Raw genomic sequence first — 27742 nt, 5'->3', positions numbered from 1 at the left:
TGAGGGATCGTCCTTCAGGATAGGTTGTAGATCCTTGATGATGCACTGGAGAGGTTTTAGCTGGGGGCTGTAGGTGACAGCTAGTGGTGTCTGTTACTTTCTTTGTTGGGCCTGTCCTGTAGTAGGTGACTTCTTGGTACTCTTGAGTATGTCTACACAACCTGTAGCAGTGAGGCTCCTAGCCCAGGTCCATGGACTCGGGCTTGCAGGGTTCATATTACTGTGGTAAAAATAGCTGCATAGACAGTGCTTTGAAGTTGCAGCTTGGCCTCTGAACCTGCCCTCCTCCCTAGTTCTAGCCTGAGCCGCAATGTCTACACGGCTATTTTTAGTGCTGTAGTACAAGCCCAGGTCTGTTGACTTGGACTGGGAGGCTCACTACCATAGGCTGCATAGGCATACTCTCTACCAAACTTTTACTGGACCACTTCAACTACTTGCTGTGCATCCACTGATCGCTTTTCTTTATTACAATAAGGTTTCATGAAGTCTTCAAAACCCTCGCTGAAAGTGATGAGGGGAAGCTCCATGTGCTGAGGGTTGTGTATGAGGTCTGGAAGAACCATCCACAGGTAAGAGGGGTGATTTCAGATGTTTATTGAAGCTTACGTTCTCACGATAATGGGAAACAACAAAATGAACACTGAAAAGCCTAGAAACTGAATTGTTTGCAAAGACAAAGTTGCAATTTATTCTCACTTAAAAAAAAAGAGTCCTGGCCACTGTTTACTTAAATTGTGTATTAGAAAGAATTCAAAATGTATTTACTGGTGATACTGACAGCATCTTAGATTAGATATCAAATTTTTATCTGTTTCTCACTATGCTACCTCCTTTCAGCATTTATTTCAATTGATGGCAATTTGACGTTTGGGTTGCTAACCCTGCAAGAGAATGTCTCTTATTAAAACAGCCATTTCCATTGGGGGGGTTAATATTATGGAATCATTTCTCTTGGTCTTAAGTTTTGTAAGTTTGTTTTACAAAATCTAAACTTGGGCAAATGCTTCAAAGTGAAAAATAGACGTCTATCACTTAGAACTTGCTCTGAATGCAGATATTACTTGATATAAACAATAAAAAGTGGTTACAATAAACTTGGGCTCAAGGCAATGAGCTTGTAGAATTGACTGGATCAACTGATCTGGCAGACTGGTTTTGTGATGTGGCTGTTACTTAATTGAGGTAAATATAACCTTAATTCTTTGGCTGTGTGATTCAGCAGTAGTTGGTGCACTATTTTGAAGTGAAGTGAACACTAATTGAACTAAATGTAGATACAGATTTAGTTAAATTGTTGCAGGTCTTCTAGTGTGAACACTGTGGACAATCTTAAAACTAGTTCAGTGTGACAGTCACACCAGCTTACCCATATCTGGTTAAAATTGCACCTTTAGTTAAACTCATCTACACACACTGTTGCAGCAGGCTTCTAGAGAAGCAGCTGCCTTTTCAGAGGGCTTCATGCTGCACTAGCTAATGCCAGCTGTTGAGAGCGGAGGGGTCACTGGAGAAGCTATTTTAGGATAGCACCTAATCCTGGGGTATTTTTACCTGTTGCATCCTGTGTTTCATACCAGCAATGAACAGGTAGGATTGAATATCTCTTATTACCATAGGTATCGTGATGCTATAATATAGTAAACAGATTTTTTTTTCCTTTTTTTCCCCACAATGCAGATGATTGCTGTGCTTGTGGATAAGATGATTCGGACGCAGATAGTTGATTGTGCTGCCGTAGCAAACTGGATCTTCTCTCCAGAACTTGCTCATGATTTTACTAGGTAACAAAATCAATTCTCTGTTGAAACTAACATTCAGTTGGGTTAGACATATTTTCACTTTGTGGATAATGTACACTGAATACTAGTTTTTTACTTGGCTTTATTATGGTAAGCAAACAATTTAAAAAAAAAAAATTACCTTTGCACTTCATACACAACCTACGTGTCAACCCCTCCAAAAGGATATTTGTCATTCAACAGTCTCCATTTAGAGTTGAGGTGCAGGTTTATAATGAACCCAAGAATCCATCTCGTCTAGTTTTCTGAGCAATGGCTTATAACTTCAGTGTGCCTCTGAGGAAGGTACACCTCTACAGTCACCATGCAAACTGCTCATTGGCACAGGGACTGTCTTGTTCTGCACTAGTTTAGCACCTTAGCACAATGGGGACATGGTATATGGCTGAGGTTCCTAGGTGCTGCTGCAATACAAATAATAATAATTAATTGGGAGTGGGGAGGATGGCCCAGACACAGACTGTGGTTCATGTAACTATCTTCTATAATTGCAAGTACTATTGTTGCTAGTACCTTTTGTGAATTATACTTATCACTCACAATTCTATAAGTTAATAGTACATTGTATTCAGATAATTACTTTTTTAAAAGTCAATTTATTTGTTCATATAGTTATAGTTACAGTGAGTATCCAAACCATTAAAGAATCTCTTAAAGTAAACAAGGCTTGAGAGAAAAGGATACCACATGGCAGTATCCTAAGGAGACTCTAGCATCTTGACATTTAACTCCCTTGACATAAAACATTCTAACAAAACAGATCCATGATGTGCCTCATGCATTCCTGAATGAATTCAAAATAAAACACCACTAATATTTCAAGGTAAAATAGAGGAAAGATCCCACTGTTAGTAATAGGAAGCCACACCTGTTTAAGTGTACTCCCCTACTACTACTATTTGTACTTCATGTGCATAAGTTGCATAAATTGCAAAGGAATTCAGGTTATAGTTGAAACTTTAGAAAATTCTTCCTGGACATGTATTTCTATAATAAAGTATGTACACTTAATACATTCTGGTAACACTTGAAACCTGTATTGTTGCTGTTAGTCTGAGTAAGAAGGTTGAGGCTAAAATACAGCTAAAATTTTAGACGTGATTTTTTTTTTCTCTGCTCTATCAGTTTACTGTGTTTTGTATTTTGTTATCGGCTACAGTAAGGTTATAATTGGTTCTCTGCTAGGTTCTATATCTGGGAGATCTTACACTCCACGATTCGTAAGATGAACAAGCACGTAGTGAAGATCCAAAAGGAGCTAGAGGAGACTAAAGCAAGATTAGCCAGGCAACACAAACGAGTATGTATCTTGTTTTGTAACTTGTAAATATATTAGCTTGAAGTAAAGCCATGTACTTTTCACATTTACTGCATTTCAGACTAAATCCTACTTTTTCTGTGGCAAGATGCATGTCGGCTGATGAGAGACTTGCTCTGTGAGAGACAAAATAAATATGCTATTAATGTTTCTACAACATCAGTAGCACTTAGATATTGACTTGGATTCCACAGGGATTGTGATCCTAACATGATCTTCAGATACAGCTGTAAAGGCTGTTACAGCCAAGAAGTTAAAGTAAATGGAGCTCAGTTTACATTCCTTTACTACTTTTTTGGTCTTTCTCATAAGTTAACTACAAAAGAACACTAATTTTTTGTTGCCAATAATAGATGCTTCAGTGACAGCTACCTCTCACCTAACTCAATCTCGTTTTCTGTTACTTTCTTGTGTAGCAATGGAAATTGTATTTTCAGTATTTCAGCTTTACTGTAGTTGCAGATCTCCAATCAACAGGTTAATCACTGGAACTATCTCCAATTCAACAGGTTAATCCATTAATATTTTGGAGGATTTTCTTGCCATGCTGTATTAGGAGGAGAACATCACCAGGCAGACATTTAAATTGTTTTATTTAACTAAAACAACAACATTATGCATTCTGAATTTTTTTCTTCAACAGCAAACATACAATATTTTAACAAAAAAAAGCATATGTCCTTCGCTTCTCACATTTATCTCCAGACTTCTTCTCCCTGTCCAGATCTATTCCACCCCCAACACTCTTCTATTCATTGAACTTTTTGAAACTTTGCACTTTTAGAAAGAGGTAAGGGATTGACTCTGTGTACACAAAATTGCAGAGGGACAATACAGTTGAGGTCTGTTATTTCTCACCTCTATATATTATTTATTTATTTATTTATTTAAAAACATTTTTGCTGTTAACAAGCATGTTATCTCTGGAGACACAAATCCACAGTTTAAGAACTGCAAAACTAAGCATCTCTGATCGTATCTTTTAGACTGAGCACTGAGTCCAATTGCGTAGATAGAAAGATTAACCTAAATAATCTATACAGAAGCCCCTGGAACTCCATAAAATTGAGTCCCTAATCCATGAACTATTGGAACTCATTTACAAAACTTTTCTTAAACATTACGTGAATATATTGTCTCATACTATAGAATTAGAATTTATAATCCCTATTCCATGCTGAGACGCATTATAGCTCAAAGATATCTTAATTAAAATAGTTTTTTTCCTCAAAAAGCATTTTATCAAAAAAATCCAATTTTTTTTTTTAAATCATTGATTTTTTTATCCACCCTAATTTTGAATGCTCATGTGTGACTGTGCCCCCAAAAGTTCCTATATGAGAAGGTAAGTCTTTAAACCCTACATTTTGGTTCCAAGGATAACTGAATACCAAAATAGATTTAAGTGGGAAAGCTGATAATGTCTGAAGAAACTGGTTGGTTGGTTGGTGACATCCCAAACTATACTTGTGGAAAAAATTGAGTCTTGCCACTCCACGCAAAGTCTGTAAGTGCATTAGAAGCACTTAGTACCTTGAATGTCTTCTCCATTTATCTTTAGCATAATTAGTTATATTTAATGCACTTCCAATTATGCTGAAATTCAGTTCTGAACAATATTGTAGGCTGTGTTATGTGAACAATGCTCCCCTGCACTACATCCTTAGACGACTGGACCTTTAATGTTGTAATGCTGATATCAGCCATTTTAAGAAAGGTTACGTGGTTACGTCTGGGGCTGCAGAGGAAGAAAAGTACTTGCTTGTCAGTTTTTATGCAGGCAATCACACCTCTTGGATTACTTCACACAGGGCCCTAGTTTTGTCATCCTAAATTATTTTTGCATATAGTATTTCTACAAATATTTGAAGTTTATAGCTGTTAATTTATGGACAGATTTGCAGAAAAACAATCTTTTGTGAGACTAACAAAGCAAATAATACCTACAATCAAAACCTTAATCTGCCCAATTCCTTATTTCCTACTAAACTGCATTTAGTTTTGTATAACTTCCCTTAACTGACTCATGGCTAGTTGCTAAGAGGTTCTGAAGATTTTTTTTTTAAATAGATTAGGGACAGACAGTAACTGTTATCTAAATTTTTCTTTGGTAAGGAGCACCACAATGAGTCCATGTCACAATTACAAGGGCTAACTGCACCTCTGTCCCCTTCCTGGTGTCAGTGCACCCTCTCCAGTGTCAGGCCTCATGCCTTTACCTCTCCCGGGGTCCTCTTAGGCCTGGCCCAGCACCCAGGCTATTAACTGTGCACACCTACCAGATTCTACTGAGTTCTGGGACCTGCTGTTCTTCCATTCAGGAGTCTGTGACCAGTGGTATGTGCATTGACCGGACAGCCTTTCTACACCAAGATGGCTTTTTTAGCAGTAGAAACAAAAATTTTAAAACAACCGTCCCGTCCCTGGCAGGTAAATGAAGCCGGCCTAACTTCTTCAGACATCTCCTCTGAGTGTGGGCGTGTGTCTGTCTGGTTCCACCGGGGGAGGAGGAATCTTCCTTTTTAAACCTGTCGCAGTTCTTTTGATCTTCTGGTTCCCAGGACTTGTCCTGTCCTGGCGGTGTCTCTTCTCAGTGCAAGTCTTTGCTCAAAAGTGGTCTGTCTCAAGCTATTTCTCTTCCCTTCCAGCCCCATGTAAACTAAAACAGCATATTCATATAGCAAACAGCCCACGAATGCAGTCAATGTACAGTAGTGATAAATGATTACAGAGCAGCTCCACTTCCATCAAGCCTCATTAGGCAAGTTGCGAGCAGCCATGCACGTTCCTTGTACTTTGGGCCAGTATCCGGATCTCACCAGCCGAACTTTACCAAGGTTGGCTGCGTCAGTAACTTCATTACTTTCACTTCCAGCGAGACAGTGATGATGACGACGATGACGATGACCGAAGCAGCGATAGGGAAGATGGACCGTTGGAAGAGCAGATAGAACGCTTGCAGGAGAAAGTAGAGTCTGCTCAGAGTGAACAAAAGAATCTCTTCCTTGTTATATTCCAGGTAATGGTGTGGGATTTCATCCCTCTGGCAACTCTCAACTTTTAAGGGGACTAGAATTTGGAAGGTGTGGGGAAGGTTGAATAGCTTTACTATGGAAGCTAGTAATGTGGTCTAGCCACTCCAGAGCAAGAAACTTCTAGGTTTCCCCTAGAGAGGACTTGTTCAACTTCAAAGTGTTTGCATAAAGGAGTTCTTATACTGGATTGCGCCTTTCTTGAACAAGCAAAAGGCAGTGTTTGTCTAAATGCAGTGTTTAGTATCTCTCAATTTAAATGAATTATTCAGACTTGATTGTTCATAACTTCTGTAGAATATCTCATGGATTATTTTGTCCAGAAGTTATTTTGTCACTTATCTAAGATGAGTGAGTTTCCTTCATGTTCCAAGACATGCTTAACCAGTACTTCATTTAAAACTATTCTTTTTTTTTTGTTTTGTTTTTTGTTTTTTTTTAGCGTTTCATTATGATATTAACAGAGCATTTAGTGCGCTGTGAAACTGGTGGGATTGATGTAATTACGCCTTGGTACAAGAACTGTATAGAGAGACTGCAGCAGATCTTCTTACAGGTTGGTCTCATTCAGCGGGTAGATTAATGCTTCGTGATTTGAGAATCAGTCCTGTTCATCTAGCCTCATCCACTTCAGTTCATTAAAATACAGCTGGCTGGGGCAGGGTTGTCCTAATTGGTTAGCACAGTGGATTGTGCGCAGGTCTCCTTGCTTCTAATCCCAGTTTTGCCAGTGACTGTTACTGTAGGTAAACAATTTAACTGTCCCTCCATTGTAAAATGGATGTAAATACAAAGCGGAAGGGATATATCAAGACTTGATGCTTGTAAAGGCACTTTCGGATCCACTAAGAGGTGCTATTATATGTAAGTGCCAAGAATTGATTGAGAGGGTAGTTGTAACATATCTATGAAATGACTGCAGCCCTGGGAGGGAATGTTTAAAGACCCCTATTAAACCACAAGAATTTTGGAACTCTGCTGTCTCTTTTTAAAATCTGGTAACCAGTGTAAAAAGACTAAAGTTTGAGATGACTTGGCGGAAAGTGACAGGCACAGGATGTGGTATGTAATTCTTCACGTGGATTCCTCTCCCATATGTGTAAACAAAGCTTACATGGCCTCCTAGTGTGTATTTGGGCCCAAGCCTACAGTTACCTCCATGCATGTGCAGAGGCCCACCCCCAACTCACTTCAGGATCAGACTGTAGAGTCACCATTGCTAGCATCTTCCAGCTTGTTTTGCACAGGGAGAGTACAAGCACTTAGCAATACAAGATATAAACGCAAATGCAGTTCCTACATCCTGTCATCTCTCCAGGCTACACCTTCCTTGCAGCTGGTAGAAATTATGTGCAGCCCAGCCCAGCACCCGTGTAGCCCTAAGTTTTGGCCAGAAATTTGGCTGCTGTGTTTGATGCATGTTCTGTTCTCTGCATGCTTTGGTACATAAAGGCAAATAAGAGTAATAAAGGTGTCTGTCTCTGTCTGCAGCATCATCAGATAATCCAGCAGTACATGCTGACCTTGGAGAACCTTCTGTTTACAGCTGAATTGGACCATCACATATTGGCTGTATTTCAGCAATTCTGTGCTCTGCAGGCCTGAGAATTTTTCACATTCTGAGTCTTATCTACAGGACTTAAACTGATTTCATATTTTTAAACAAAAAGGGGAAAACTTGACATGAGGAAGGAAGAAGCTTTGAATTCAAGATGGCTTACCATATTCTTCTGTGTAAACAATACAGTACTGTAACAGACATCAACTGTTTTAGCGACATAGGCCTTTGTTATGACTGATAGAGGACTGGTGTGGAATAATTATGAATTCTTTTAATTTGTCCTTTAATTTTAAATGGTTTGAATGTTGGCTTCATCATAGCATTTGTTTGTTTTTTGTTTCTTCCCTCTGTCGTTTATATAAAAATAAATAGGGAAAATATTAGAGAATTGGTTACCTCTGCCTAATCCTTAAACCAAACAAATCCCCGAATTACCATAATGTGAAGCAGGTCATAGAGTGTCTTGTGAATGTGACAGACATGCAACTCTTCAGTGAGCAACTTGATAAATTCTCTTTAGTTAGGCAGAGGAAAAGTATCTTAACTTCAGGCATGTGAAACGCTGAGTCAAGCTTACGAAGTAGTCTAGAGCATATGGGTTTATTACCAAACTGAATAGATTTTTCACAGTTTGAAAGAGAATGTGGTTGAAATACAGTTGAAATATGTTTTTTAAATCTGTTGTCTGGTGTCTTTTTTTATTACAGTAATTACAAACATTATGCTGCTCATAAACATAACTGTTCATTACAAAAGATTTTGTAGGAAGTGTTAACAATTGGAAGCTTCATGCTGACATCTTCTGAGGAATATATTGCTACTTTCCAACATCTAAAAAGATGAGTTACCACCTTACAGTGCCTGTCAAAATATCTAGATCATTCAGATAATAGAAGGTATCAGAGGGGTAGCCGTGTTAGTCTGAATCTGTAAAAAGCAACAGAGGGTCCTGTTTAATCCTGATTAAACAAAGACTGTGAATGGCTATCCAACTACAGAAGCAGTTTCTGCTCCCTTGGTGTTCACACTTCAACTGCTAGCAGAGCACCTCACCCTCCCTGATTGAACTAACCTCGTTATCTCCACACTGATTTATACCTGCCTCTGGAGATTTCCATTACTTGCATCTGAAGAAGTGAGGTTCTTACCCACGAAAGCTTATGCTCCCAATACTTCTGTTAGTCTCAAAGGTGCCACAGGACCCTCTGTTGCTTTTTACAGATAATAGAAGCACATGCAGGGTGTTTCCCGTTCAAATTAGATTCTCCTTGGATGCTCTCTGAATCACGTAGTTCCCATTTGAACACCGTGGACAGTGTGCTGTCCTTAAATGCTAACCTCTCTCCCAAGAAGAGACTGAATACAAAATGTAAATAGGTTAATCTTTTATCATTGATTGTAACTTTTCCACCAGCAGTCTTGTGGTCACCTAAGAACTTAAGAATGGCCACACTGGGTCAGACCAGTGGTCCATCTAGCCCAGTATCCTGTCTTCTGACAGTGACTGATGCCAGATGCTTCAGAAGGAATGAACAGAACAGGGAATCATCTAGTGATCCATCCCCTGTCATCCTGTCCCAGCATCTCTTAGCGGTTTAGGGATACCCAGAGCATGGGGTTGTCCCTGACTACGTTGGCTAATAGCCATTGATTCTATCTAATTCTTTTTTGAACCCAGTTATAGTCTTGGCCTTCACAACGTCCCCGGCAATAAGTTCCACAGGTTGACTGTGTGTTGTGTGAAGCAATACTTCCTTTTGTTTGTTTTAAACCTGCTGCCTATTAATTTCATTGGGGGACCCTGGCTTTTGTGTTATGCGCAGGGGTAAATAACACTTCCTTATTTTTCCACACTAATAATGATTTTGTAGATCTCAATCATATCCCCCCTTAGTTGTCTTTTTTTTTTCCAGCTGAAAAGTCCCAGTCTTTTTAATCTCTCTCCATACAGAAACTGTTCCACACTGTAATCATTTTTGTTGCCCTTATGTGTACTTTTTCTACATCTAATACATCTTTTTTGAGATGGGGTGACCAGAGCTGCATGCAGTATTCAAGGTATAGGACCTACCATGGATTTATATAGAGGTATTATATTTTCTATTTTATTATCTCTCTCTCCTAATGGTTCCTAATATTGTTCGCTTTTTTGACTGCCGCTGCACATGGAATGGATGTTTTCAGAGAACTATTCACAATGACTCAAAGATCTTTCTTGAATGGGAACAGCTAATTTAGACCCCATTGCTTTGTATGTATTGGGATTATGTTTTTCCAATGTTCATTATTTTGCATTTATCAACATGGAATTTTATTTACCATTTTATTGCTGAGTCACCCAGTTTTGTGAAATCCCTTTAACTCTTCACAGTCTGCTTTGGACTTTACTGTCTTGAGTAATTTTGTATCATCTACAAATTTTGCCACCTCACTGTTTACCCCCTTTTCCACATCATTTATCAATATGTTGAACAGCACTGGTCCCAGAACAGATCCCTGCGGGACTCTATTTACCCCTCTCCGTTCTGAAAACCGACCATCTGTTCCTACACTTTGTGTTCTGTCTTTTAACCAGTTACTGATCCATGAGAGAATGTTCCATCTTACACCATGACCACTTACTTTGCTTAAGAGCCTTTGAGGGACCTTCTTTTTCCAAAAGTCCATGTACACTATATCACCCTTGTCCACATTGGTTGACCCTCTCAAAGAATTCTAATAATTGTTGAGGCATGATTTCCCTTTACAAAAGCTGTGTTGACTCTTCCCCAACATCGTATTTACTTGTGTGTGATGATTTTGTTCTTTATGTAGTTTCAACCAGTTTGCCCTGTGCTGAAGTTAGGCTTACTGGCCTGTAATTGCCCAGATCGCATCTGGAGCCTTTCTTAAGAATTGGTGTCACACTAGCTATCCTCAAGTCATCTGGTACAGAGGCTGATTTAAGCGATAGGTTACATACCACAGTTAGTAGTTCTGCAGTTTCATATTTGAGATCCTTCAGAACTCTTGGGTGATACCATCTGGTCCTGGTGACTTACTATATAATTTATTAATTTTGTTCCAAAACCACCTCTATTGACACCTCAATCTGAGACTGTTCCTCAGATATGTCACATAATAAGAATGGTTCAGGTGTGGGAATCTTCTTCAATCATCTGCAGTGAAGGCCAATGCAAAGAATTCATTTAGCTTCTCTGCTATGGCCTTGTCTTCCCTGAGTGCTCTGTTAGCACCTCAGCTGTCCAGTGGCCCCACTGATTGTTTGGCAGCCTTCCTGCTTCTGATGTACTGACATATTTTTAAAGAACTAACAAATTTATTAGAGCATAAGCTTTCGTGGACTACAGCCCACTTCTTCGGATGCATCCGAAGAAGTGGGCTGTAGTCCACGAAAGCTTATGCTCTAATAAATTTGTTAGTCTCTAAGGTGCCACAAGTACTCCTGTTCTTTTTGCGGATACAGACTAACACGGCTGCTACTCTGAAATCTTACATATTTTTGCTGTTAATTTTTATCTTTTGCTAGTTCTTTGGATTTTTTTTTGGCCTGCTTATTATACTTTTGACTTGCCAGGGTTTATGCTCCTTTCTATTTTCTTCAGAAGGATTTGACTTCCAATTTTTAAAAGATGCTTTTTTTTCCCTGCAACTGCCTCTTTTACTGTTTAGCCCCTCTCATTTTTTTTGGTCCTCTTACTGGGTTTTTGTTTGTTTGTTTTTTGTATTTGAGATAAACATTTAATTTTAGCCTGTATTAAAAATTAAAAAGTTTCCATGTAGCTGGCAGGCATTTCACGGTCTCCCAGTCATAGCAAATCCAGCTATCTATATTGCTAATGATTGAATCCCCCATTACTATTACCTGTCTCCCCCTAATAATAGGGGTCCCCTCCCTCGGAGGGGTATCCTCAGGCAAGAGGACACCATGACATCGTCTGGAAGGAGGGTCCCAACTATGGGATCATTTCCCTTCATTCCAGTTTGATGATCTCCTTTCCCAAGATATTCCTTCTCCTCCTCAACAGCACGGCGGCTCTCAGGGCAGGTCTACACAACAGCCCGGATGGACGCTCTGAGATCGATCCACCAGCAGTCAATTTAGCGGGTTTAGTGAAGACCTGCCAGATCAACGGCAGATCGCTCTCCAGTCGATCCCTGTACTCTACCCTGGACGAGAAGAGTAAGGGAAGTCGACGAGAGTTTCTCCCATTGACCCCCATAGTGTCGACCTAAGGTACGTTGACTCCAGCTACATTATTCACAGAGCTGGAGCTATGTAGCATAGGTTGACGTGCCGCAGTTGTGTAGACATAGCCTCAGATTGAGGGCAGGACTACTCTACTCTGTTCCTATCTGTCTCCCAATTCAGCTGCTCTGGTCTCCAGAGCTCGTACTCAGTCTCTGAAGGCCATGAGCTGCTTGCAGCAAATGCACACATTCGCCACCTGCCCACAAGGCGGGTACTTGTATGTGCTGTATTCAGTGCAATAAATTGGATATCCCCACTCTGCTGCCTGCATTCTTTTTGGTCCTTCAGCTTTGTTCATCAGGTGTATCTGGCTTTCACGCTCCCTCTCTCCCCTCCCTCAAAAAACTCCCCTCTTTGCTGGCTCTGTGTGTTCACTGGCCCATCTGGTCACTTACGAGCTGGCTTTTTAAATCCCTGTTCACCCTTAATTAGCCCTGCCCCCTTGTCAAAGGACCCTAAAGGGAGTAGGGATCAAAGGGCAGGGCTCGAGACCTGTTAGGAAGTTCTCAGCCTTGCCTAGCAGGTAACTAGGCTCAGCACACAGCTCCCTCCTCCCCTCCCCCCCCAAGTTGACCAGTGGTTTTCAAACCATAGGTCACAACCCAGTACTGGGTCGCAGATTGGAAGGCACTGGGTCACAGCAGTCCCCTTGGCGATGCTGCCCGGCTAATGAGAAAATGGGTAAAGGGAAAGGGGGCTGAGGATTTGAATCAATTTTTGGTCCCTAGATCAGGTTAGGAATATATTCTGGGATAAATCTTGAGATTCCATTCAAGCAATGGCCACTCTGCCTGATTTCTTTGTGCAAGCCCAGGCCACAGAACGAGGGGTACAAACCCAGTGTAAAGGGGGAGATTGTTCTTCCCCCAGGAAGAAAGGGTAGCTGGGAGTTTAAGCACTCATACCCCTGCCTCTGGATCATTCCATTCCTTGAAATCCCTCTCACAAGCCTCTTGCAAAGGAAGAGGGTCCAAGAAGGTGCTTCCAGTGTAACTCTAGTGAGAACCTGAGAAATCAGGGCCATGAGCTAAAAGAATCTAACCCATATTCATGCAGCTGTCCTTAACGCAGAAGCCCCAGCGGTCCCTACAGTTCACCTGGTGCGTCTTGTGAGGACTGACCCTATGGGTATGTCTACACTACGGGATTAATCCGAATTTATATAATTCGGATTTGAAAAACAGGTTGTATAAAGTCGAAATGAATGCGGCCACACTAAGCACATTAATTCGGTGGTGTGCGTCCAAGTACCGGGGCTAGCGTCTATTTCTGCACCATTGCACTGTGGGTAGCTATCCCATAGTTCCCGCAGTCTCCCGCGCCCATTGGGATTGTGGGTTAAGATCCCAGTGCCTGATGGGACAAAAAACATCGTCGCAGGTGGTTCTGGGTACAGCCTCACCTCCTCCCTCCCTCCCTTCCTGCATGAAAGCAACGGACGGCAGACAACCATTTTCGCGCCTTTTTTCCTGGGTGGGTGAACACACTGCAGACTCCATACCACGGCAAGCATGGAGCCCGCTGAGCTCAAGACAGCAGTCATGAATATTGTAAACACCTCACGCATTCTCGTGGAGTTTATGCTCAGCCAGGACCAGAAAAACGAGGCGAGGAGGCAGCGGCGGCGGCAGCGCAGCGACAAGCATGATGAGGACATTGACATGGACATGGACACGGATACAGAATTCTGTGAAACCACGGGCCCCGGTGCTTTGGAGATCATGTTGTTAATGGGGCAGATTCTATCCATGGAACACCGATTCTGGGCAAGGGAAACAAGCACAGACTGGTGGGTCCGCATAGTGTTGCAGGTCTGGGACGATTCCCAGTGGCTGCGGAACTTTCGCATGCGTAAGGGCACTTTCATGGAACTTTGACTTGCTGTCCCCTGCCCTGAAACGCCAGAATACCAAGATGAGAGCAGCCCTCACAGTTGAGAAGCGGGTGGCGATAGCCCTGTGGAAGCTTGCAACGCCAGACAGCTACCGGTCAGTCGGGAATCAATTTGGAGTGGGCAAATCTACTGTGGGGGCTGCTGTGATGCAAGTAGCCAAAGCAATCACTCAGGTGCTGCTACGAAAGTTAGTGACTCTGGGAAATGTGCAGGCTATAGTGGATGGTTTTGTTGCAATGGGATTCCCTAACTGTGGTGGGGCGATAGACGGAACCCATATCCCTATCTTGGCACCGGAGCACCAAGCCACCGAGTACATAAACCGCAAGGGGTACTTTTCAATGGTGCTGCAAGCACTTGTGGATCACAAGGGACGTTTCACCAACATCAACGCGGGCTGGGCGGGAAGGGTTCATGACGCTCGCGTCTTCAGGAACACTACTCTGTTTAAAGAGCTGCAGCAAGGGACTTACTTTCCGGACCAGAAAATAACCGTTGGGGATGTTGAAATGCCAATAGTTATTCTTGGGGACCCAGCCTACCCCTTAATGCCATGGCTTATGAAGCCGTACACAGGCAGCCTGGACAGGAGTCAGGAGCTGTTTAACTATAGGCTAAGCAAGTGCAGAATGGTGGTAGAATGTGCATTTGGCCGTTTAAAAGGTCGCTGGCGATCATTATTGACTCGCTCTGACCTCAGCCAAAGAAATCTCCCCATTGTTATTTCTGCTTGCTGTGTGCTCCACAATCTCTGTGAAAGTAAGGGGGAGACCTTTATGGCGGGGTGGGAGGCTGAGGCAAATCGCCTGGCTGCTGATTACGCGCAGCCAGACACCAGGGCGATTAGAAGAGCACACCAGGAAGCGCTGTGCATCAGAGAAGCTTTAAAAACCAGTTTCATGACTGGCCAGGCTACAGTGTGAAATATCTGTTTTGTTTCTCCTTCATGAAAACCCGCCCCCTTTATTGACTGATTTTCTGTAAGGAACCCACCCTCCCCCTTCCCCCAGCTTTCTTTCAAACCAAATAAAGTCACTATCATTTAAAAATCATTTATTCTTTATTAATAGATTAGAAAAAGAGGGAGGGAACCTGGGTGGGGTTTGGGAGGAGGATTGCTGGGAAGGAAAAAGCCACAAAGAAAAGGTTAAAAAAATGACAGCCTTTTGCTTGGGCTGTCTACTGGGGTGGAATGGGAAGGTGTACGGAGCCTCCCCCCCCGCGTTCTTACACGTCTGGGTGAGGAGGATACGGAACATGGGGAGGGGGGAGGGGGGAACAGGGGCTGAAGCGGCAGTCTGTTTTCCAGCAGCCGTTCCTGAAGCTCCACCAGACGCCGGAGCATGTCTGTTTGCTCACGCAGCAGCCCCAGCGTTGCATCCTGCCTTCTCTGGTCTTCCTGCCGCCACCTCTCACCTCGAGCGTCCCTCCTCTCCTCACGTTGGTCCCTCCTCTCCTCACGTTGGTCCCTCCTGTCCTCACGTTCACTGGCTTCTTTCCTATACTTTGAAACTGTTTCCTTCCACTCATTCAGATGAGCTCCGTCACTGCGGCTGGATTCCATAATTTCAGAAAACATCTCGTCTCGCGTTCTCTTCTTACGACGCCTTATCTGTGATAACCTTCGGGATGGCGGAGGGAGGCTTGAGGAATTTGCAGCTGCTGTAGGGAGGGGAAAAAAGAGAGAATTGTTTAAAAAGCTACATTTTGCAGAACAATGCTTATACTCTTTCACGGTGACCAACACTATTCACATTACATAGCACATGTGATTTCTGTGCAAGGTCGCATTTTGCCTCTTAATGCTGAGTGCCTGTGGCTTTGCTGCTAGAGATCACAGGTCTGGGCAACAGAATTCGGCTTGCATGCGGCCATGGTAAGCCATTGTCTTACAGCTTCTGCGCCCTCCTTTCCCACATACCAAGCATAGCCTGTAGAGTGCTGCGGTTTTTCTGTTAACATTCAGCAGCACCAGAAAACAAACTAACCACCCCCCCCTCTCGCCATGAATTCTCTGGGATGATCGCTGTACCCCTCCCCCCCACCGCGTGGCTGGTATCAGGGAAGATCCCTGCAGGCACCAAACTAACCACACACACACCCCGCCACCGCCCCCCTCCCGCCATGAATTCTCTGGGATGATCACGGTACCCCTCTCCCCACCGCGTGGCTGGTAACAGGGAAGATCCCTGCTAGCCAAACGCGAAAAACTCAGGCCCAATTTCCCATCTGCGCTTGGCTAACTGCAGGGAAGGATTTATTTTCCGCCACAGGCAAACAGCCCAGTAGGAACGGCCACCTCTGTCCCCTTAATTAAGTTCCCGTATTTCAACCAGGTTACCAGGAGTGATATCACTCTCCTGAGGATTACACAACAAGATAAAGAACGGATGTTGCTTGAATGCCAGCAAACACCGGGACCATACGCTGCCAGGCTTTGTCAGGCAATGATACCAGATTACTTGCTGCAAGCATGGCGTGGTCAAGTGTCCTACCATGGAGGAGGGAATAAGGATGCACTGCCCAGAAACCTTCTGGCAAGGCTTTCGGAGTACCTCCAGGAGAGCTTCATGGAGCTGTCCCTGGAGGATTTCCGCTCCATCCCCAGACACGTTAACAGACTTTTCCAGTAGCTGAACTGACCGCGAATGCAAAGTCAGGCAAAGTAATCATTAAAAACCGTTTGCTTTTAAAACAAGTTTTATATTTTAAAAGGGAAACTCACCTGAGGTCCCTTCCATGGGGTCAGAGTCTTGGGTACTGGCTTGGGAGGCTTGGGAGCGTACTTCAGTCAGGGTGAGAAAAAGATCCTGGCTGTTGGGGAGAACGGAGTGCTGTGTGCTCTCTGCAAGCTCATCCTCATCCTCCTCCTCCTCCTCTCCCCCATCGGCAGAATCCTCAGGCGTCGCTGATGAGACTATCCACGATCACAGGTGGGGTAGTGGTGGCAGCCCCCCCTAGAATTGCATGCAGCTCGGCGTAGAAGCGGCATGTCCGCGGCTCTGAGCCGGAGTGACCGTTTGCCTCCTTTGTTTTTTGATAGGCTTGTCTGAGCTCCTTGACTTTCACGCGGCACTGCTCAGAGTCCCTATTGTGGCCTCTCTCCATCATGCCCTTGGAGATTTTTTCAAAAGTTTTTTTGCATTTCGTCTTTTAGAACGAAGTTCTGCAAGCACTGAATCCTCTCCCCATACAGCGATCAGATCCAGTACCTCCCTCACGGTCATGCTGGTGCTCTTTTTCGATTATCAGCCTGCATGGTTACCTGTGCTGATGACCTATCTGTGGTCACCTGTGCTCTCCACGCTGGGCAAACAGGAAATGAAATTCAAATGTTCGCGGGGCTTTTCCTGTCTACCGGGCCAGTGCATCCGAGTTTAGATTGCTGTCCAGAGCGGTCACAATGATGCACTGTGGGATAGCTTCCGGAGGCCAATACCATCGAATTGCGGCCACACTATCCCTAATTCGAAATGTTAAAATCGATTTTGGCGCTACTCCGCTCGTCGGGGTGGAGTACAGAAATCGATTTAAAGGGCCCTTTACATCGAAATAAATAGCGTCGTTGTGTGGACGGTTGCAGGGTTAATTCGAATTAAAGCTGATAAATCCGAATTAAAGTCGTAGTGTAGACCAGGCCTAAGAGGGTAGATATGGAATTTATTAAGGTTACCAAAGTAGAGACCAAGCAGTGCCTAGGGCAATGGCACAGGAGCCCAGCTCTCTCTGGTCAAGGGAAGTATACTCTAAAAGACTGTTGTTACCTGACCAGGAAGTGGAGTTTCTGGCAGTGGGTGGACATAAGATTCCTGTGGCTTTGGCCAAGGTGCATGTGGAACAGGAATGTTTTTAGAAGGTGTCTGGATTTTGGGGGTGCAGGGTAATATCCCTGTTGAAAGTCTGACTGGGGATGCTATTTTACTTGTGTCTCAAGCTAGTAGTGGGGTAACCCCCAGCCAAAGGGAATATTATGCTGGAGTCCTGGAGGGGAGCGGGAAAGTCCCAGAACCTGCTGAGGGTGGAAGGGAAGGTCTTTTGCTCTTCTGCAGTAGAAGCAACCTCTGTCTCCAGCTGTGGGAGAAGCTGAGGCTGGCTCTTGCACAGCAGGGGCTCTTCACCCACCTGAACTCCAGAAGGCCTGCTTGTGCTTTCTTGGCCATGTACCTGATCACCCTGCTGGCCACTGCCCTAAGCAAACTAGATCCTGGTCTTCACACCCCCAAGTATTTCTCCGGCCTGGATGTGTTACACAGACATCTCTGTCCCACCATTGCTGCACCAGCTCCTTGCCCAGCACAAACCCAACTCCTGTGTGGGGTGTATGTTGCAAATGTTTCTCTCCCTCTCCTGGGGGCCGTGGGAGTGCATGCTTCTAACTCTCATGGCATTCAGGCGCTAGATGGTCATGTGCAACCCCCTGCACTGCCCCTTTGTCATGAATAGGAGACTGTATACAGGGTGCTGGAAACTGGTGCCATCAACTTGCTGGCACAGCCAGCAACCTGCAGTTGCCCTTCTGTGGGCAAAACATCCTCAACCGCTTTGCATGTGAGATCCTGGCCATGCTGCAGCTGGTGTGTGCGGACCTGTCTCAATGCAGTGACCATGGTGGTCTGCAGCCTCTTCCTCCTGCTTGCTCCCCTGCTGCTCATCTTTGTTTCCTGTGTTTTCATTCTTTCCATCAGCCCGAGGCTGCACTTGACCTGGGGCAGGCACAAGGCCGCCCCTCTCCCTGCCCAGCACACCTGGCTGTGGAGGTCCCCTACTGCTGGGCCACCCTTTTCACCTATAGATGGCCCCAGTCAAAAACTTGCTGGCCTTGGCCAAGTTGGGATCCCTTTCTGTGGTGTGGTGACAGCTGCAGCCTCAGGCCCAAGAAGGTGAAAGGGGCCCTGGCCAAAGCCTGGAGGGGAAGGTATGCTCCTAGAAGTGCTGGAATCACAGAGCAGGGGCACCCCGTACGGAGCAGGAGGGGAAGGCATGCTGTTAGAGGTGCTGGCACCACGGGGGATCACAGAGCAGGGGCACCCCGTACGGAGCGGGAGGGGGAGGCATGCTCCTAGAGGTGCTGGAATCACAGAGCAGGGGCACCCTGTACGGAGCGGGAGGGGAAGGCATGCTGTTAGAGGTGCTGGCACCACGGGGGATCACAGAGCAGGGGCACCCCGTACGGAGCGGGAGGGGAAGGCATGCTGTTAGAGGTGCTGGCACCACGGGGGATCACAGAGCAGGGGCACCCCGTACGGAGCGGGAGGGGAAGGCATGCTGTTAGAGGTACTGGCACCACGGGGGATCACAGAGCAGGGGCACCCCGTACGGAGCAGGAGGGGAAGGCATGCTGTTAGAGGTACTGGCACCACGGGGGATCACAGAGCAGGGGCAATCCCGTATGGAGCGGGAGGGGAAGGCATGCTGTTAGAGGTACTGGCACCATGGGGGATCACAGAGCAGAGGTGCCCCGTACAGAGCGGAAAGGGAAGGCATGCTGCTAGAGGTGCTGGGATCACAGAGCAGAGGCGCCCCGTACAGAGCCGGTGGGAAAGCTCTTGGGGCTAATCTGCACAGGGCATTGCAAAGCTCAGCGTTGCAGCACCTGACTGCAAGCTGCCCTGCCACCCAGGGGAATTCTCAGGCCTGAGTTCGGTGCCCATGGTTCCCCTTACAATGCAGGGAGAGTGAGGTACCCAAGTTTGGGCTGCACAGAAGCCTAAGCTAGCCAGGAGGAAACGCTAAGGAGTGGGGTGGGGCTGGGCTACACTCCACTCTCAGCTCTAGGTAGATGCCTTGCTCAGCTCTGAATTCACAGCCTGGAGGCTTGGTCTTTTCTTGTGAGAAACCAGCACAGGGTTCCCCATCCCGTTACAGCCCATAACCAGGCTCCTTGGACATGGGAGACCCGTCCTCAGGTGTCTGCTCTGGAACAGGGACTTGAACACACTTCTTACAGCCCTGGGGTGTGTGTCAACCACTGGGGGTTTGGGTATTCTGGGGTGGGCCTTTCTGTCTCGCCTGGGGGAGGGGTTCCACTCTTTGAGTAATTAATTATTGATTAGAGCCAAGGCTTGGGTCCCCCACATCCCAGGGGAGTGCCCAAGCCACCAGGCTGTAGTGGAATCTCTCTCTGGCCCAATGAATATTTCATTTATTCAAAGTAGACTAGTGTCAGTAGGAGAGATTGAGGGGCCCTACCCCAAATTAGCCAGTAGCCTGGAAGATAAGGCATTCAGCTGGGAGGTGGGAGACCCAAGTTTAAGTCCCTGCTCCAAATGAGACAGAGAAGAGATTTGAGAACAGGTCCCCTGCGTTCTGGGTGAGCGCCTGACCCACTGAGCTATGGGCTCTTCTATGCGCATTGCTAGCACTCCAATCTGCTGGCTGGCTGCTGCCCTGGGTGTGGGGCCAGGCCTGGCAGGCTGCTCTGAGAACACCTGACATCAGGCTTGGCAGGGGAATGCCGAGTTTGAGAATCCCAGCAGGGTTCAGGCATGAGCAAGGTGCTGAGCTGCTCAGTGGCTTTAGGGTTTAGAGGTAGTTTTGGATGTGCCCACCAGCGGAGATTTAGGTGCCTAAGGAATTGAGGCACCTACAAGCTTAGCTGGCAGCTGAGCAGAGGTTTTGAGGATCTCAGTGGCACTTAAAATGTCCGTTAGGCACCTGAGTCTCTTGTGGCTCTAGCCGTTACCCCAGAGGTCTCAGAAAAGGACTCACTCTCATTGGCCAAATGTTCCAGAGGGTAAGGTTTGTGCCTCTGCTTGCTGCACCTGCAAAGACAGTCCGTGGACACGTCCATGTGAGGTGAGTGTGTGTGAGCAATGGGTAATTGCTTACATCAGCGCTGGACCCATTCGAGCATCCAATTCCCCTCGTGTCACGCTCATCACAAACAAACGTATACGTGAATTGGGTGCAGCAATTCATCTGTTTCCTCCCTAGCCATATTTCTGTTCACCATAAAAGTTTATTCAATGGGGTTTCTTTTGTCCTCCTCCTCCCCCTTCCTAACTGAAATACATTAACAGAAATAAATGCTCCAAGGTCAGGAGACTTAGGGTTAATACTGAATGGGAAACATTCTGATGCAAAGAACCTAGCATTTCATCTCCTTCCTTCCCAAAAGGAATTACATTTTTCAATGGGAATATTATTCTTACTCCTCAAATACTTATTCATCCTGGATAAGGATTAGCCTCTGCTATTGGCTCCCACTCTACCATGGGTGCATTTTAGCTCTACTCCATACTCGTAGCCCCGTTCTGATATCCACTATTTCTACAGAAATATAAGAAATCCTGCTAACTGGGAGTGGTTATAACTGATCACTGGTATCAAAACTTGTTCATATATTGTAATATAAATGATATAAACAAGCCATCGTATATTTTATACATACCATATTATATGCAACTAATGTTAATGCACTGCTAAGTATGAGATTTTAATTCAATGAAAATTAGGAAATTCAAGCTGGATCTAAATAGGGCAAATTTATCCTAAAGATAAACATTCCCCGATGGTTGCCTACGTCATAAAATCTCATTATTCAAAAATTGCCCAGGGGAATACAGAAGCCCTTCCAAAAATGTACAGCCATTGTCCACAAACACAGGCAATTTTAAATATCCCGACATTGTGACCCAGCACAGCCCATTCATATAACTGTACTGTACCTCATCGTTCTTTTTTGTATTACAGCATCACCCTGTATGTGCTGCCCTGACAAGGTTACAAGCTGTGACCCTGATTATTCACTTATTCACAATCATGCTTAATTTTAAGCAGGAAAGTTCTATTGAAGTCAATGGGACTAATCACCTGCTTAAAGTTAAGCACATGTGAAGGTCATTGCAGGATGGGTTCCTGCCTTTGTATGTTTAGCTAGGGTGCAGTTCGCGTCTGTTATGTTACACTGTCTCTTTGGCTGTGCTTCTATGTCACATTGACCAGTATTGTGTGATTGTGGAATGAAAGACCCTGGTATAACTGTATGAGCACACAGAGAATGTCAAAGAGTTGGTTTATTTGATCATCCTTTGATGTCTGTAATGCAGCCATTGGACAGAAGTTACAGGATGTATGTCTGCTGTGAGCTTCCGGTCTGCAGCAGGAAGTGCAGCAAAAGCTTGAGAAATCACCTTCCAATGCAGGGCCGGCTCCAGGCACCAGCCGACCAAGCACGTGCTTGGGGCGGCACCGTATAAGGGGCGGCCAATGTTGGGGTGGCGGGAGGCGCTCGCGGTGGTTTTGTTTTTGTTCGGGGGCGGCACTCAAGGGGCTTTTTTTGTTTGTTTCGGTGGCGCGGTGCTGGGGTGGGCGGGGGTTTGGGTGGCCCGGCATGGCCCGGCCCGGCGCAGCGCTTGGGGGTTTGGGCGGCCGGCGTGGCGCTCCGGGGGGGCAGGGGTTTGGGCAGCCCAGCATGGTGCTCAGGGGTTTGGGCGGCCTGGCCTGGCGCTGGGCGGGGGGCGGGGGTTTGGGCGGCGCGGCGCTCTGGGGGTTTGGGCGGCCCGGGGAGGCGCTCGGGTAGGTTCGGTGGCCCGGCGCGGCTCTCGGCGGCCCGGCACTCTGGGGGTTTTGGGCGACCTGGCGCTCGGGGGGGAGAGGGGTTGGGCGGCCCGGCACGGCAATCGGGGGGGGGGGGTTTCAGCGGCCCGGTGTGGGGGTGTTACGGTGGGGTGGAGCTCTTCTTTTTTGCCTGGGGTGGCAAAAAAGCTAGAGCTGGCCCTGTTCTGATGGAGGGAAGTGCTCCCAGGAAAAGCTGGTAGTCACTTTCACAAAGGCAAAGGAGAATACAATCATCCTTTATTGCCTGCTGTCTACCACTTAGGAAGCCAGCCATACAGCAAGGCTCATCTTTGTTCAAAGATGCCCATTGATCCCAGAATGGTGGTTTTCCTGTAATCAGCTCCCAAACGGTAAAAATAATTAGTGTCCAGAGTAGGTAACCAGTCTACCAGTTCCCCTCCTGGAGGGATTTCTCCACCAGAAGAATGTTAACAGCCTTCTATTCCTGACAGCCCCTAACTACCTCAGGCACATCATTCCTCAACAGGGCAGAGTATGGGGGTTTGGGTCAATCTGATGAATTTTCCCAGCGTATTATTCTGTAGCCTTGTCAAATGATAATAAACCATATGTAATCAAAATTAGAAATCTGCTGTTTAATCCAGCAAAGAGATCTACAACAGAAGCCAAGTTTGAGAAAATCACTTCAGTATTTTTAATTTGTGTGTACCGGGATCCCCGGGGTGCAGCCTGGAACTGTGGGACTGCTGTGCCCCCTTAACTCTCCAGCCTGGGCCTACTCCCACAATGCTTTGCTAGTGACAACCAGCAAACCCCTCTAGGTGCTGTTACCACTCAGCACAACCAAATGTGGAGCCCCACACCCAGCTAGATTGCATGAAGGCTCCCAGAGCCACTCACGAATCATACAGAGCAAGGCACCAGCCACATTTCCTTCCTCACCCCCCACCCAGCCTTGTACCTCAGGAATATACTGTCTTGCACTGCTCAAGATAAGCATTGCAAATGTACTAATTGGGTCACCACTTCATCAATTGAAAGTAGATATACACTGGCCTTTGCAAATCTGAGCAGATTTGCCCACACTTCAGGCAAACTCACTGGTAAAGATAAACAGTAAAAGAAGTTTATTGACTTTATTGACAAAAGATTGACTTTTTGCCTATCACTTAAAATCTGAGTGGTTACCAACAGAAAATAAAATATAAGCACGCAGTCTAAACTCTCAACCCTATTAGATTGGGCAACATCTAGATTAAGCAGTTTTTCTCACTCCACTGGATACTGCAGTTCATAGTACACAGATTTCACCCTGGAAACCTGGCCCAGTCTCCTCTGTTAGAGTCTTAAGTCTTCTCAGTGTCCTTGTTGCTTGCAGCATAGGTAGGGGCAGGAGAAAGGTGAAGTGTGCGCCCCATGTTCTGTTTTATACCCTTAGTCCACGTGCTTGGAGAACACAAGTCCAGGCATGTCTGTGGGGCATTGCTGAGTTCCCAGGCAAGGTTGAGCAATTCCCCTAGTGTGGCCTCATGCAGATGAGTCATTGCATTGTAACTCCCTTGCTGGACCATGGCTGTTGATGGTGGTTTGACACCTGCCCGGGCGTTGGTTACTTTCCTTGCTGTTGGCTCTGGGGATCTAATATCTGTCTGATTCCCCGACTTACAGCATGTTTTAGTGACAACCATACAACACAATTCTCATAACTTCATATGCACTAAAGCTATACATATTTAGATAGAACAGTGACTTTCAGCCGATCATAACCTTTTCCCTGAGACCTCACATGGCATGCTTTATATGCAATATCACAATTATATACAGATGAGGGATATGGGGGTTACAAGATGCCCCCCAAGGTATAGTATGTCACATTATGAACTTCTGAAGTTAAACAGCTTGGATGTGACAGGCTGGCGTTTGAGATGAGTTCAACTTTTTGATGATTTCCAAAACAAGACGATCCTATTAGAGCTGTCCCAGAGATTCAGACAACCCAACACTCTGAATGCCACTAGCTTAAAAATCAATCCAGAAAAAGCTTTACCTGACTGATTTTAAACATCTGTAACATTTAAACCACTGAACAAACTTCCTGCAAACTTGCATTGCTGTAGACCTGACAACACTTAAAACTCAAACCAAGGCTGAAAGCTACAAACTGTACAGGAACTTACTCTATGAAAGGTTGAATAAGAAATTCTGATTTTATTATATATTGTGTTAACTGAAATAATAATACATATCAAGACCGACCATATTTTAAGACATACATAAAATGAGAATTCAGATTGAGTGTCCAGCATTAATGCTGCATTTCCTAACTGCTGAGCCCTTCATTTTTCAGTTTTACATGGCTGATCAAAATACCATCAGTAGTATCCCTTCCCCGATGCTGCAGGGGAACTTCCTCTATAGCTCCTGAAGTGTGCAGAGGCTGGAGCTGCTGAAGGAGAAGTGACTTGTGAGCGAGGTCCCTGAAAAGGGGTGGGGTAGTGGGGCGGCAAGGGGGCATAGACAGAAGTTGAATGGCAGAACCCAATCCCACAGTGCCTAAGACCCATTTTTCTGTGGTTATTGTTTCCCAAGCCCTGTAGAAGTGAGACTGCCTGTCCCCCAGTGAGAGAGAGATGGTTGGGGAGTTCACAACTGGAATGCTGCTCTTGATATGCAAGTCAAAATGGGTGCTTGCTCGAAGCTGGCAGAGGACAGGCTGGCTGGTTAAAACTGGACCCAGAAGGCTGTAACTTGTGTCCCTTCCTGGAGTAGTCTTGCTGCCTAGCATGGTAGGACAACTACTGGCACCATCACTTCAAGCAGTATTGCTGCTGTTGTTGCAGACTTCCATAATGACGTCTCTTTACAGTTGGGGTATAAACCCCCAATGAATGCAAAGTAGCACGGGAGTCCTTAAAAGAATGTAGTGTCTTGTCAGCGCTCTCGGAAATTCAAGCCCAACCATTGAAAACTCTATGGCCCTCAAGGAGTTCTGCAATCACAAAGCCCTTCTCATAATTACAGTTGAGGTTAAGTCTGCCACATCCAGTGCTGATTGCAACAACGTCTTTGCCATGAGATGACCTTCTGCAATTAACCCCTTAAATTTTACCCTGGAGGATTCTGGGAATTTATCAATAAATCTGGGCATAGCTCCCCACTTTATGAGGTCATATTTAGATAACAGCGCCTGCTGATTCACAGTGCACATTTGCAATGATGAGGTTGAATACATTTTTCTCCCCATCGAATTAACCTCTTAGGCTATGCCTATACTGGCAGACTTTTTTCACCAAAAGTTTGGTCGACGATCAAAAAGCATTTAAAGAATATCGTTGCATGTTCACACTGTCTTCCTCTGTCGGCATAGTGCGTCCACACGTGGGGCGGTTGCATCAACAGTGAGAGCAATATGCTCTGGGTAACTATCCCACAGTTCAGCTCTCCATCTTCTGCTGCTAGGTGTTGTGGGAAGGCGGAGCAGATCGCAGCACATCATGGGTCTAGGCTCATTGTCCCATGATGCATTGCTTTCCGTCCAGCATTCCATGTGCTTCCATCTTCAGCTCATGGCATTTTTCAATGTCCCTTGTTTTCTGCTCGCCCCGCCATCTCTGTCTGCAGGAATGGATCCTGCGCTGCTCTCCACTGCGCTGCTAGTTGTCAGGAGCACATCACCAATGGCAGTGGAGTTAATCTTGAAGCTGTGAAGGCAACAGGAGTTACAGTTGCCTGATGCGCTGTCCGACATGGATAGAAGCAACATTAGATTGCTTTTGGCATTCATGAAACAGCTGAACACGGGGGAACATCGCTTCTGGGCTCAGGAAACTAGCATTGCGTGGTGGGATTGCATTGTTCTGCAGGTCTAGGATGACGAGCAGTGTCTGCAGAACTTTCGGATGCGGAAAGTCACCTTCCTGAAACTATGTGCTGAGCTCGCCCCAGACCTGCAGCGCAAGGACACCAAGATGAGAGCTGCCCTCTCGGGGGAGAAGCACATGGTGATCACAGTGTGGAAGCTGGCGACGCCAGACTGCTACTAGCTGGTCACGAATCAGTTTGGAGTCAGGAAGTCAACCGTTGGGGCTGTGTTAAGGAAAGTGTGCAGAGCCATTAATTGCATCCTGCTGTGAAAGACTGTGACTCTTGGCAAGGTGCGTGAAATTGTGTATGGCTTTGCAGAAATGGATTTGCCTAACTGTGGAGGGGCGATAGATGGCACGTGTATTCCAATTTTGGACCTGGACTATCTTGTGATGGAGTACATCAAACAGAACAGGTACTTCTCCATGGTTTTGCAGGTGCTTGTCGATCACAGCGGACGTTTCACTGACATCAATGCAGGGTGGTCTGGAAAAGTGCATGATGCATGAGTCTTTAGGAACACCAGCCTTTACAGAAAGCTGCAAGCAGGGACTTTCTTTCCAGACTAGATCACCACCATAGGGAATGTTGAAATGCCCATAGTGATCCTGGGAGACCCAGTGTACCCCTTAATGCCATGGCTCATAGAACTGTACACAGGAAACCTAGATAGCAGTAAGGAGCGGTTCAACAATAGGCTGAGTAGGTGCAGGATGACCACGGAATGTGCATATGGCAGATTAAAGGTGTGCTGGCGATGCCTTTATGTCAGATTAGGCCTCAAGGAGGAAAATATTCCCATGGTCATAGCCACGTGTTGCACATTGCGTAATATTTTAAGTGCAATCTCAACATAACACTCTTAATTATGGAAGCACTGCTGTCCCTCATATACTTCAGGAAAACCTAATACATTATAAATTTTAGCATAATTCACCAGGGAGAAAATCATGGCTCCACTGCATTGTCAATGGCAAAACTCCCATTGACTTCAGTGGAACAAAGAGTTCACCTGTTATCTTTAATTAAAGCTCTAACAAGCATTTATTCTTTACTATTTTCAATTTAGTGTGAATTTCTTCATTTTATTTTTTTCTGCAGGTTGTTTACTTTTCCAGTTCAGCTTACTTTAATGTTTCCCTGTCAAGTTTGTTCTCCAAAGAAATTAAACTGGTTTATTTAGAAAAAACAAAAACCCACCCACCAGCAATTTGAGGGAAAGAAGCTCTCCAAATTACAAGAATTGCATCAAAGAACTATTTCCCCTATTATATTTAGGGTTAGTTTTCAAGAAAGACTCCTGCCAACTTTTAATCGGTGAAGCCACCAAAAGGCTTTTCCAAAATCAGATAGGGCCAGTTTAAATAAGTAAATAAATAAAAAGCTTATGAGGAGAAATATTTCAAGAAGAAAGTCCCACAGTAGCAATCTCAACATACCCGAGAGCTTCATCAATGTGCAATTTAAAAAATAATTCAGAGAATCAGAGAAAGGGAAAA

At 45.3% G+C, this 27742-nt stretch overlaps 1 protein-coding gene across 2 annotated transcripts in view; it reads left to right on the top strand.

The window, feature by feature from the left end:
- Positions 1 to 8390, top strand: part of NCBP1 (nuclear cap binding protein subunit 1) — a 51113-nt gene extending 42723 nt beyond the window's left edge. For both annotated transcript variants that reach the window (XM_005283500.4, XM_005283501.3), the window contains 6 exons: positions 479 to 572; positions 1681 to 1784; positions 2988 to 3102; positions 5996 to 6139; positions 6595 to 6708; positions 7644 to 8390. In XM_005283500.4, the coding sequence (XP_005283557.1) occupies positions 479 to 572; positions 1681 to 1784; positions 2988 to 3102; positions 5996 to 6139; positions 6595 to 6708; positions 7644 to 7757 (685 nt within the window). In that variant the 3' untranslated portion in view covers positions 7758 to 8390. The remainder of the gene's footprint in view (positions 1 to 478; positions 573 to 1680; positions 1785 to 2987; positions 3103 to 5995; positions 6140 to 6594; positions 6709 to 7643) is intronic.
- Positions 8391 to 27742: the final 19352 nt, after the last annotated feature.

The sequence above is a fragment of the Chrysemys picta genome, chromosome 6 (assembly GCF_011386835.1).
Source record: "Chrysemys picta bellii isolate R12L10 chromosome 6, ASM1138683v2, whole genome shotgun sequence".
NCBI lineage: Eukaryota > Metazoa > Chordata > Testudines > Emydidae > Chrysemys > Chrysemys picta.
Note: the sequence above shows the minus strand (reverse complement) of the source record. Positions and strands in the feature narration are given on the sequence as shown.